This window comes from Manacus vitellinus, unplaced genomic scaffold (assembly GCF_001715985.3).
Source record: "Manacus vitellinus isolate BGI_N305 unplaced genomic scaffold, ASM171598v3 scaffold_21_pilon, whole genome shotgun sequence".
Taxonomy (NCBI): Eukaryota; Metazoa; Chordata; class Aves; order Passeriformes; family Pipridae; genus Manacus; species Manacus vitellinus.
In genome coordinates, this window is record NW_021939546.1 from 4,371,382 (window position 1) to 4,384,273 (window position 12,892).

At 47.6% G+C, this 12,892-nt stretch overlaps 2 protein-coding genes across 5 annotated transcripts in view; one reads left to right on the top strand and one right to left on the bottom strand.

Annotated features, from left to right (window-relative positions):
• Positions 1–134: 134 nt before the first annotated feature.
• Positions 135–9,039, top strand: SLC35D1 (solute carrier family 35 member D1). The gene is made up of 11 exons (XM_008921936.3): positions 135–316; positions 392–478; positions 820–887; positions 1,363–1,434; positions 2,121–2,189; positions 2,464–2,566; positions 3,130–3,222; positions 5,437–5,504; positions 5,860–5,938; positions 6,142–6,224; positions 6,792–9,039. Exons 2-11 carry the CDS (start codon positions 392–394, stop codon positions 6,898–6,900), a joined length of 831 nt encoding a protein of 276 aa, XP_008920184.2. The 5' UTR covers positions 135–316; the 3' UTR covers positions 6,901–9,039.
• Positions 9,040–9,749: 710 nt separating this feature from the next.
• The window catches only part of MIER1 (MIER1 transcriptional regulator), a 34,884-nt gene continuing 31,741 nt past the window's right edge, over positions 9,750–12,892 (bottom strand). For all 4 annotated transcript variants that reach the window (XM_018072201.2, XM_029959642.1, XM_018072202.2 and 1 more), the window contains one exon: positions 9,750–12,494. In XM_018072201.2, coding sequence (XP_017927690.1) covers positions 12,169–12,494 — 326 coding nt within the window. In that variant the 3' untranslated portion in view covers positions 9,750–12,168. The remainder of the gene's footprint in view (positions 12,495–12,892) is intronic.

Below are 12,892 nucleotides of genomic sequence, written 5' to 3' on the forward strand. Positions count from 1 at the left end.
ACCCCCTATGCACCCCCTAATGTGGGGCTCTCCCCTCCACCCGTACCCTCTCTCCTCCCCCCCAGGAGCCCATTGCACTGCCACTCCCTCCCTGCGTGTCCCCTTTTCCCCTGGGGATTCCCCTGGGCAGTGCCCCCCATGGCTGTGAGCTCTCAGGTTTGGTGGGACGGGGTTGCTGCTGTCCCCCTACACACACACAATGGGGTGTGTGGCCTCTGGGACCCCCGGTGTGGGTGCCCCCCAGTGTGGGGACCCCCCCTGATCTCTGCTTTCTTCCTGCAGGTTTCCCTCCTCGCTATGCGTAGGGCTGGGCCAGGTGAGTAGGATGCCCCTGTCCCCCCCAGACCTCCCATTTGGGGGGCTGTGGGGTGACACCCCCCCTCTCTTGCAGATGCTGGCGACAGTGGCCGTGCTCTGGGCGGGCAAAGCGCTGCGGGTGGTGAAGTTCCCTGACCTCGACAGACATGTCCCACGGCGGGTAAGACCCCAACCTGGGCACCCAAGTCCCCTCCCTGGGCACCCAAGTCCCCTCCCTGGGCACCTCTCCTCTGCCTCAGGGCCAGCCAAGTGTCTCTGCCCCATCCCCTCACCCCCCGTGGCACCACGGGCTGTTTGGCAGTGGAATCCCTGTGTCTGTGTTCCCGGGATCCTGTGGCCACTGAGCAGCTCTGGGCTGAGGAGCCACACACATGTGTGTGTGTGAACGTTTCCATGGCCGGGTGGGAATAACTTCATATCTATATTTATCCTCTGAGGGTGCTCTGGGAGCTCCCCAGCTTCCTGCGGTTGCTCACTCAGCTTTATCCCTCTTATTTCTAGACATTTCCTCTACCTCTTCTGTATTTCGGGAACCAGATCACAGGACTGTTCAGCACAAAGAAACTGAAGTATGGATGTTTTTTTGTATGGGGGAGTGTGTTTAATGGGGTCCTTGTGGGGTCCCCAAGAACCCCAGGCAGCTGCTGCTGGGCCCTGGGGCTGTGCAAGGCTGTGGGTGACCCTGGCAGGAGCCACTCGGGGTGATGCTCTTCCTTCTCTGCCCATGCCAATGTGTGCCACATGCATGTTCTCAAATGCTTCCCGCAGCCAGTGGGCACAGAGGGACATGGGTCTGGCCCTCACCCACTGTGGGTGAGGGTGTGGGGGTGTCCCCAGGGCACCCTGCCCTGACAGGGTCTGATAGAAGCAATACCTTTTGGAGAGGAGAGTAATGCCATTTTCATAAGAGAATGGGCAAGGCTTGCCCATGCTCTGTTCTCCAGAGCCCATATCCCGGCGCCCGCTCCAGAGTGGCCACAGAGCTGCATTTTGTAGCGGGGAGGGAGGAACAACCTCTCACCCTGCTGCCCCTTCCTCCTGCAGCCTGCCCATGTTCACTGTCCTGCGAAGGTTTTCCATCCTGTTTACGATGCTTGCCGAAGGATTCTTACTCAAGTGAGTCTTTCCAGCCCCTTCTCCCAGTGACAGATCCTGGTTAGTTACAGAAACTGAGAGGTGTTGGGATGATGCCCAGTGTGAGGGAGCTGTTGTGTGGCCAGGGGTTTTGGCTCCGGGCTGGGTTTTGGGAGCGAGGGTGGGCGGAGGAAGTGATACAGGGAGCTACTTGCCTTGATCTGCACAGCCCTTTCCCATGCCCGGAGGGAGCTGGGAGACACGCGGGGCCCTGCGGAGCTGCCAGGCGGGGCAGAGGTTTGTGCTCTGTCTCCACTTGCAGCAGCCTGGCTGTGCAGCACTGTTTTGGATGTGGAGGGTGTTGTACCAGCCCTTGGTGCCTGCAGGGACCCCCATACTGCTCCCACCATGTGCCAACAGCCCTTTTCCCAGGACTGGCTCCATGGGGCTGGGAGCTGCTCCATGCCTAGCTGAGCCCTTCTCTGCACCAGGCAGGGTTTCAGCTCTCCATAAACTCACACTTCATCGAGACCAAGTTATTTATTTTTAAATTACAGAGAGAATTGTCTAAAAGTGTCTTTTACTCATGGCTCTTGCACGGGTTGGTTTCCTTGGGGTTTTCTCCCCCTTTCCATGTGTGTCCCCTGTTCCTCTCCAGAGCCCTGGCAGTACTTTCCCGAGGACTGAACTGTGGCTGACAGCCATGTCCTCCGACCTCTCTTTTCCAGGAAGAAGTTTTCCTGGAGCATTCAGATGACAGTATTTGCTATGATCTTTGGCGCCTTCGTAGCTGCCAGGTGAGCTCCCAGTTTGCTGTCCCCATCTTGTGTCTGCAAAGGGTTCAAGCTAAAGAGAATCCAATGTCCCAAGAAGGCAGATTAAACACTAACTTCCCCCCCCCAGACATGCTCTCTAGTAGGAAAGAATGTTTTACTGAACCAAATCCCCACCCCTCCTCCCATGATTAACTTTTCCTGACAACTTACTGGCTCAACAGGAGGTGGAAGGAATCTTCCAAGCGTTGTCTCTGCCCAGCTTAGAGCTTTAACTTCTGGTTTTCCCCTTTCCCAGTGCTGACTTGGCATTCGACCTGGAAGGATATATTTTTATCCTTATTAATGATGCCTTAACAGCTGCAAACGGTGCCTATGTGAAACAGAAGCTGGATTCAAAGGTAGGATGACCTTCCCTCTGGCATTTCAGGGCTGGGCTTCGTTTGCCACCAACCTGCATCTGAGAGGGCAAAGGAGTGAGGCTTTCCTGGTGACACCCTATTGCTTTCCCAAAATCTCCTGTCCAGAGTTTGGGAGGGACTTTGGACAAGGGCCTGGAGGGACAGGACAAGGGGGAATGGCTTCCCACTGCAAGAGGGCAGGCTTAGATGGGATATTGGGAAGAAATTCTTCCCTGTGAGGGTGGTGAGGCCCTGGCACAGGTTGCCTGGAGAAACTGTGGCTGCCCCATCCCTGGAAGTGTCCAAGGCCAGGTTCGGAGGGGCTTGGAGCAACCTGGGCTAGTGGAAGGTGTCCCTGCCCATGGCAGGGGGTGGCACAGATGAGTTTTAAGGTCCCTTCCAACCCAAACCATTCTGGGATTCTGTGATATATATAAAAACCCCCACCCTTCAACTCCTCTGTCTTGGAGAATTTGGATTTACCTTACAAGCCCCACTCTCAGTAGCAATATGAATAAGATTTCATGTTCCAAGTTAAATACATGGATATTTCTTGATTCCAGGAGCTGGGAAAATATGGTCTGCTCTATTACAATGCACTGTTCATGATCCTCCCCACCCTGACCATTGCCTACTTCACTGGAGACGCGCAGAAGGTAGGATTCCTGTCCAGAATCCATGCTTTTTGTGGCACAATGTCATATGAAGAGAATGGGATAATGAGGAGGAGGTGGGGGAAGGGATGGTGGGGTCACTACCCCAAAACCACGTCAGCAGCAAGTAACTGTAAGCCTTACATTGGACTTAAATCCACAGAGTTGCTCCATTCAAGCATTTTTGTAATGCCTGAGGAATGGGGAAGTGGAGAGCAATAAGCAAAACCAAATATTATTTAAAGAAGTTTAAGTATTTTTGGAAAAAAATGAGTTTCTTCAAACTTTTTTCTGTCCTTCCCTCTGCTGAGGTGGTTTTGTTGAGTTGCTCTGAGAGTTAGTTTGCCTGTGCTGCTCTATCAGGGTTGATTTACCTGTGGTCCTGTATTTGTGAAATTACTCTTATTCTTACTATTGCTATTACTATTTTTTTTTGTTTATTTGTATTTTTTTTGCACTCCCTGATGTACAGCTGTACTGGGCTGGCCCTGCTGAGCAAGAGACTCCTTTTTCATGCCTGTTCATTGGGCATCTCCCTCTTCCTGTGGAGGGAATTAAGATGGCAAAAGCTGGAGGTGTCACCTACCCCATGGGTGACCCTGTGGGGGCCCTGGCAGCCCCCCTGCTGTCCATCCCCACCCTGCAGAGCCTGGTGACTTTGTCCTCATTGTGAGCTTAATGCCCTGGGATAATGGACTGGGATTTGCAAGGAGAAGGGATGGTAGGGGCTGAAGGTAGCTGAGACCTGCCCTTCCCAGCAAGCAGCTCTGAGGGCAGGATTTGGGGATAAAGTGCTCATTTAGAAGCAGGAGCTGGCGCAGGGGCAGCAAAACGTTGCTCTGTGTGCTCTGTGCAGCCTCTGTTCAGCCCAGAGAGAGAAATGGCCTTTTTTTTTTTTTTTTCCCCTGAATAAACTTCTTTCTCCGGGCTGAGCTCCCGGCTGTGGTGCTGGACAAAGCTCTGCTCTGTGCCGGGGCTGCCGCCAGGAAACTCCGCGTGTGCAGCTCCATGAAAACCCCCTTGTGAGGGGCCTGTGGCCGGGGCTGGGGGCTCCGTCCTGGGTGGGGGGTGCTGGGACCCTTTCCCATGCCTGTACATTTGGGAAGTCTTGTATTCATTCAGCAGCATCCAAGGTAACAATGTGCTGCTTTGTGAGAGAAGAAATGGGTGTGCCCTGCAAGTAATTCCTGGGGTGACAGGGATGGATGACCTGCAGGAAGGGCCCTCCTAGGCTAGCATTTCGTGTCTCTGGTGGGAAGTGCTTTCCCAGCTGCCTGGCAGGATCCCCGGGAGCTTGGCAGCCCTGTCCAGCTGGGAAGGGAATGGGTGAGCCAGTTCTCAACCTGCTCTGCCTTTGCCTCCTGGTTAAGGCTGGCAGGGATCTCTGGAGTTCCTCTGGTCCCCCTGGAGCACGTGAGTACTCCAGCTGGGTTCTGGGTATCTCCAGGGATGGATACTCTGGCACTGCCCTGGGCAACCTCTGCCTGTGCTCAGTCACCCTCACATGGTGTCTCCTGACATCCAGAGGGACCCTCCTATGTGTCCATGTGTACCTGTGGCCTCTGAGCACCTCTGGAAGAACTGGACTCCATCCCCTTAGCTCCCTCCCACAGGTGTTTGTACACCTGGGTGGGATCCCCCAAGCCTGCTCTACTCTAGCCAAGCAGTCCCAGCTCTGCCAGCCTCTCCTCAGGGAGATGCTCCACTCCCTGCAGGATCTTAGTGACCCCTCTGGACTCCACCCAGTCTGTCCCTGTCTCTGGCACTGGAGCCCAGTGCTGGACCCAGCACTCCAGGCATTCCAAGAAACTGAAAGCACAAGGCAAAAACCCTTTCATGAATTCCAGGCTGCACGTAGTGAGCACCATCTCCAGAGGTTAGAATTCCCTTGAGATGTGCTGTCTGAGTGTTGTGGTTTGCAATGAATGAATTCCAAAATTGTCCATTTCTGGGTAATAACCAGCAGGGAATGTCTCTTCTGGTTCCTCTGGCTTGTGGCACCGTTAGTCCCTGCTTTTTTCAGGAGGGATGAGTTGGGTGCTGCAGCTGGAGGTGATGCTCGTGTGGATCCAGCCTTCCTCAGCCCAGGATGTCACACCAGGCTCAGATTTGGGTTGGTTTTTCCTGCTGTGATATGAAAGCCAAGGCTGGGGGATTGTTCCTTGTCTTGCTGGGAATTCTTGTGCTTCCTCCTCTAAAGGCTGGTGTTTCCTGCAGGCAATGGAATACCAGGGCTGGGCAGACACATTCTTCCTCGTGCAGTTCATGCTGTCGTGTGTGATGGGGTAAGGATCTGGGTGCTGGGATGGGAGCAGGGCAGGCATCTCTGTTCCAGAAATAGGGAATTTTGGTGCCCTATTACTATTAAAAATTAATAATAAACCTTCAGTCCTGATAAGGACCCTATTTCTGAGAGCTGTGGCAGGTGGGAATTATCTCCTACCCTCCTTCAGTGCAGGTTTAGCCAAAAAAGGGATGCTATAAATACTGCTGGAGAAAGGAGGGGAAGGGATCATGGAATCCTGGAATGGTTTGGGTTGGGAGGGACCTTAAAGCTCACCTTGTTCCAAGCCCGTGCTCTGGGCTGGGACTCCTTCCATAGCCCAGGTTGATGGGATGATGTTGGATCTTCCTCCGCAGATTTATTTTGATGTATTCCACGGTTCTTTGCACTCAGTATAACTCTGCTCTTACAACTACAATAGTTGGCTGCATTAAGGTGAGTGGCTTTCCTTGATCCCAGGGGAAATGTCAGGTGAGCACCTCACTCATTATTCCTTGGGAATCATGTTAACCAGCTGCTGCAGCCCCCATTCCTCCATATCCCACACTCTGCATCCAAGGGTTTCCCTTTTCCATGCATGGAGCATTCCCCTTGTCTCAGACTTGTGCTCTTGTTCCTCAAATCTTATTCTTTTGCAGAATATTTTAATAACCTATATTGGGATGTTTTTTGGAGGAGACTATATTTTTACATGGATGAACTTCATTGGTCTAAATATCAGGTAAGAACGTCAGGCCTTGGCTGTTTATTTATGATTTGTCAGTGGAAATTGGGATGAAACTGGTTTGACTGATTCAATGCGGTTTTTTTCAAAAAAAAGAAAAAAAAAAGCATGGAAGTGGTATTTATAGGGAACTCCCAGACTCAGCTTGTTTTAAAGCTAGGAGGACTCAGAGGAGTATTTTATCAGCAAACTTGAGTTTTCTCAGAATTGCCAACCAGAGTCAGGAAATTAAGGCGGCAAAAAAGTATTTTTTTTGTTTATTTAGCTTTTTTAACAGTCTCCTTTCTTCTCTGTGTGTGTTCCTATGGTGAAAGTTCATTCCCTGTCCTTCAGCAGGATCCCTTTGGGGGTGGAACAGATCTAGCATTAGGTTTGGGACCAGGCTAGGAAGTGTTTGGGCAGGAATTACACAAAACACCTGGATTTAGGAGGAAAACAGGGACTTTTCATGCAAACTGATGCTTTCAGCAGATCTCAGTCCCATGGTTCCGGCTTTTCCTTGGCAGCTGATGGGCAGGGCTGTGTGGCTGATCCATGTATCTCATCCCCAACTGTTTTTTGCAGTATTGCTGGAAGCCTGGTGTATTCCTACATCACTTTCACCGAGGAGCAAATGAGCAAGGAGTCTGATGCTGGCAGCAAGCTGGATATTAAAGGAAAAAGCTCTGTGTGACCAGGGAGAGGCTTTTTTTGGAAACAACCTCTTTCTGTTCGGCTGATCCCGGGCAGAATGCGGGAAGGAATCCGGGGCGCCTGCCAGGAGCCACCGTGATGCTCTTAATTTGCACAGCCTCGATTGCTGCCTTTGCAAATCCTTGGGAAGGGAACTGCCTGCACGGGGAGGAATGCATCTAATTAAGTCTGATCATGAGGAATTAACAGGTTTCTAATCAAGCTGAGATCTGGCAGCTGAGATTGGCACGAGCAGCAGGCGGCGCCAAGTAGAGGAGGAGGTGTCCGGGGGAGCCTTGGCTGGATCTGCTCCATGGATCTACTCAGCCTGCATTGGGATGCTGGGGCTGCCTCTGCCTCTGCTCTGTACCCCCAGCCTGGTCCCTCTGGCTGCTGCAGGAAGGGGAGGCTGTGGGATCCGGCTCCGAGGGCAGGTGACCATGGAAGGTGTTCCCCTGGAGGATGCAGGATGCTCCTGATTTGGGCTAAAACCTCTTGGATGAATGTTCAGTGCTCTCTGAACTGAAATTTTAGTTGTTTTCTGGGTTTATTTTTTGTTTCATTAACCCACTTCTAAAGCTGGGTTTGCCCTGCTGGTTTATTAGAGCCCTGCAAACGTTCACCCCTCTCTTTCCTGCTTTTCAAGGCTCAGGGATATTCCCAACAGGAAGGTTTTACCTGCCACTGGTAAGCTTGGCAGAGCTGGCAGCCTCCCTCAAACCACCCCGGGGGCAGAAACTTTTGGATTTGGGAAAGCTACTGACCTCGCTGGGCAGTTTGAATCCAACAGGGAGAAGCTGCAGGATTCACAGGACTTCATCCCTCCTGGCACACAGAGCACGGTCCAGGAAATGTGCCAAGCAAAAGCTGCTGCTCCTGCCCCTGGAATCCCCATCCCACCCACCTGCACACACCTGGAAGAGGCACAGGGACTGAAATCACCTTTTGGCAAGTGAAGGGGGGCCAAGCCCTATCCCACAATTTGTGTTTTTCATGGAATAAGTCATTCTGGGTCTGTGACCCATTAAAAGAATGGGATTTTTAATAAGTTGGGCAGTTTAATAAGTTTGCTGATTTTTAAAGGTTCTCTTGCACAGCACTTCTTTCTAGGTCTCCCTGGATTGCCTTTTGGTTTAAAAAGAATTGTTTATAAGTTTGGGTAAAAAAATTTTGGTAAAACAATGTATTTAGAGGTTTTTTTGTATCCATGCAAACAGCTGCTCTAGCCACTGAGAGATATTTGGGAGATATTTGCTAAAACTGTGGCTGCTGTTTGGCAAAGCCGCATTTGTTGGAGTTTATTGGAAGTTTTTAGGTATGAAAGAGACTTTCTGGGATGATGCTGCAACAGCCTGAGGTGCTGGTAAAGGTGTGAAATGAGTCTGCCAGCTCTTCCAGAACCAGGGACTTCCCTTTTCTTTGGAATTGGTGTGGTAACTGAGGGCTGAGTCAGGGTGTCCTGGAGCAGCTCCTCAGCAGGTTCCCCCTCACACAGAATTGGAGAAATTAAAACAAAAATAAAAAATCCCTGATTATTTTTGTCTCTTCCCAAATTCTGGTAAATCCTCGGCTTTGCTGCCAGGAGAGGGAAGGTGATGAACAATTCCTGCTGTGCAGAAGCCCCAGAGCTGCCCAGACTCTCCCCAGCATGGGGTTACTGGTGCTGTGCTGGCTCCCAGTAGCGGGGTGGTGCTGGGGCTGGTGGATCTTCCTCTCGCTGCAACATTCCCAAATCCCTGTTTTCCACATGTGCTCTGACTCTGCTGTGTCCACAGTCAGGATGTTGATTCTGTCAAAGGAGATTTTTATGATTTTATGTTTATTTTTGAATCTACTGGTTAGATTTGGTGTCCTAATGGTAAAGTATTTTTAAAGGTTATTTTGTGTGTGCCAGGGTTGGGATGGGATCCAAAACACTGGGAAAGCCAAGAGCTCCTCTAACAGTATTTTCTATGCTATTAATTGACTAAAAAAATGTTTTCTATGTAGAATCTATTTACAAAATGAGCATTTTAGTGATGAAAAGGGCAACCTTTTGATTTGAATGTATGGCAGGCTTCGGATGTCAGTAATGAGAGCAGAAAGGATTTGCCTCTGTATTTTTGTATTTGCTTCAAATAAACCAATGAACCAAACCTGCCCTGCCTGCTCCTGCCTAATCCCTCACTTCTCTGGAACAGCAGGAAAAGGCTGGAGAGGATGGAGATAGCTGGGGGGTGAATAAAACAGGGGCGCAGGGGGGCTCTGCCCAGTGGAGGAAGTGGGGGTTGAGGGGATCTCCTGGGTTTTCCAGCTTTAAATATTCCTTGGGAAGGGAAGAGGGATGTGGGAGCACAAGCCTGTTTTGAGGGAATGAAAGAAGCAGTTCAAAGTTGAACCCAAAAGGGTATTTTGTTTCCATGTGTTTCATGGCAGCAGTAACAGAGTAACAGCAGTAACAGAGTTGTCCTCTGAGCAGGAAAACTCCAGCAAAAAAACTCAGGAATTTTTAATGCAGACAGTACATTTAAAAATATTTTAATAAGCTTTTTGCAGAGGGGGAGTGGGGATAAGAGGAGGGAATTACTAACAGTGCAAAATACTCTGCAGAAAAATGGATACAACTAATCTGTAAGTTTGTGTGTGTGTGGTTGGATTTTTATTCACATTTAACCTTTTGGGAAGCCCACCAAGGATTTCCTCTGTTGAACTGGATTCCAAACTGTACTGAAGGCTTTGAAAATGAAACCAAAGTTACCAGATTTCCAGGATTTTAAATAGCTTTAGTAGTGCAATGACTTACCGAGTTATAGTGGCTGCAGTTTGAAACATGAACAAAGTATTGTATAAAACACCAGCATAAACAAAAGGTAAATAATAATTAAATATTCTTAAAGTCTAGCTGAGCATTACATAGTTGATTATGGAATGTCAGGTCTCTTCTACATATCACCAAAAAAAAGGTAAGATAAAAAACAAAGCAACATTCCTGAAAACATACACAGTGCTGGATTTCACACACAGGCCTGAGACAATTCACTTAGAAACTTTCCTATAAATTTTTGGAAGTATTTCCAACTTGCAAACAAACAAAAAAATGCATAAAAATAAAACTGAAAATAGGGCTCTGGTTGTCTGGAACCGTCTCGTGACCGTCTTTGATCTAAGGCTGAAACTTTGGGTTTCTGTTACTAATCCAGAGGGGAGAGTTAACAGCAACCTATGCCTTGGGATTAATCACTTAATTCCTTAATTAATACAGGTTTTAATTAACAAACCTCACCCAGAGTCTCTCCAGGTACAGGGCTGGCTGATTCCTGGCAGGCGTCACCCTCTAAACCAGGTAGAGCATTATTCCAGTGATCCAAATGTGGATCATTCCCCACATTTCTGGGAACAAGTTCCTACATCCATAACATATCCAGGCCAAATCTGGATCATTAATCATCATAAAGTCCAAGTACAGGTCATTGGAGGAGAAAACAACCCAGCCCCTCAGCAGGTGGGTTTTGGGTGCATACATGAATTTCAAACCATAGGACCGTTCATTTAAACCGGAATCAGAAAGACTTATGAACCTTAAATTAAAATAACCAAGTAAGAATTAACAGCACAGCTGTAAGGAGGAGAACACAGAGTTATAAATTATACAAATGAACCATTTCTCTAATTTTAACAGAGTAGAAGTACAGTTTAAATAAAACCAAAAAAAGTGGCTTAAAAATAAAAACAAACAAAACCAAATTAATTTGGATTAAAAATGGATGGTAAATTCTATTTCCACAACTTTCAAATTGTGCTGGTGGGAGGGTGAACATGACCCCCTCCACACTTATTTATCGGGAATTTTTGTTTCCCACACTTTATTCTTAAATTAGTTGACCATACTTTAATCTTTAATTAGTTATCCATTCCTCCTCTCCCTTCTCCCAGGTGTCCCTGGGTGCCAATACCTGTATGTGCTGTCCCTGCTCCCATTGAAACCATCCCTATGGTCCTCAGAAATTCCAGTCCAGCACCAGATTCCAGCTGTACATCCATTCCTACCCAGTACAGCCAGACTGGACCCTTTCCTGTGCTCTGTGAAATGTGGCAGGTGAGACACAGACTGAAAAATATATCAGTGGATCATTAACACCTGAACTGGGTGAAGAAGGTTTAGTAAACTCAAGCATTTGGCTGCTGTGAAAATTATCTAAGTTCAAAATAAAGTGAGAAAAGAAAGCAAGGAAATGTGTGCAGTGCAAGCAGCATGAGTAACAAATTTTTTAGCATCACTATTTGCCATAAAACAGAAGAAAAAAAAACATGTTTCCAAAATCAAATGACTCCTAACCATTCTTATGTTAATTATTTACCAGTTTCTGGGAAGAATATAACACGTTGGTGATTGATTTTTAAGTCAATTTGTTTGGTTTGGGGTTATTTTTGTTGGGTTTTTTTTTTAGAAAAGACTTCAGCAAAATAAAAGGAAGCTGACATTAGACTCAGGGTATCAACTCTCTCATAAAAGTTTACCAACTGTACAAGGTAAGAAAATTATACAAGCTTTTGTTTTAAGAAAGGACAGTTCAATCAAGACATAAGTACTGTAAAAATCTTTCAAAGGCTACAAAGAAATCTGGAAAAATACAGAATGTATTTCTTTAGCCCAGATAAAGAATATGGAAAGACATCATTGATGTCAACAATTTTACATAGACAAACCTGACTTGGTTTATTTATTTACCTTTTAAAACTTCTATATATAAAAATAGTTGTGCTCATAACTTTCAGGATTCATGAGGGTTCCTTAGTGATGGGATGACATTTTCCTCTCACCAGCAGGAGTGGAAATTTCTGTGTCTACTCTTTCTTGGCTTTCTCTGTTTTATTTTAACTTCCTGCAACATCTGCACCAGCCCCTGCTGCAAATAGGATGCTTTGTTCACTTTGCCAATGATTAAAAGGTGTATTATACATTAAAAGGTGTATTAACACACTCTTTAATGTATTAGGCTGGGAGTATTTTTGCAGAAACTCACTGATTTGTTCCTCAAATATTTAAGAGCCTCTTAGCCCAGAACTGCAGCTGCCAGCTCTGAGAAATTCAATATTCTCCTGCTGCTTTTCAGCACTGAAAAAAATCAAATAATCAGATTTTTAGAGCCAACTAAAAGGTATCCGGAAAACAAAACAAAAAAATCTCAGCAGATTGTTTATGGAACTGGATTTTGTAAGGTAACCCATCAACCCTGAAAATTTCAGACACCCAAAATTTACTCCAAGGAATAAAACCAGCTCCTTGCACTCAGTCATCCAAAGTTTCCAGTTCCTCAAGCTTCCCATGGGAGTTTGCTTCCTGGAAGAACTCTGAAGCCCCCGGACTCTCCTTCCCACTGCTGTTAATTCTTCTTCTTTTTAGAGGTCTTTCACTTTTCTCTTCCAAATCATTGTCGTTTCTTGAGGCTGAATGAGCCAGTTTGGGGTCAATGGCAAGGTTTTCAGGTTCATACCCATTTGTATCCAGCTCCGTGTGAGGTGTTTTCTTGCCACTGGAAGGTCCATTTACGTGCAATCCCTCGAGTTTTGCTTCCTCTTTGCTTGGTGCCTCCCCTGGGCCATTGGCAGAGACACCTGTGTGAGAGAGAGACAGCATCAGAAAGGCACAGGAGCATCAGGAGGAACAGAACAGTCTGTGACAGGTCAGTAAAGCACAGTTTTAATTAGTCCCACTGAACTAAAAAGCCAGTATTGTTCTCCTTATCCTTACTGAACTAGTGATTTATGTGCACACAAATGACAGACTTACCATGATGGAGTTTATGGCAGCCCTTAAAAGCAACAGAAAATGTCCCAGAGTCCAGTAACTCCACAAGCTACAGGTGGACTCTCCTCACCTGAGCAGTTTCTGGAGCTTGCTCTTGATTTCCACAACCTGATTCAGTCCCCAGCTCCTCCCTCCTCTTGCTCCTTGAGCAGAGCACAGCTCTGCTCACTTTTGGGATTTTCTTCCTTCACAGGGAGTGTGCCCT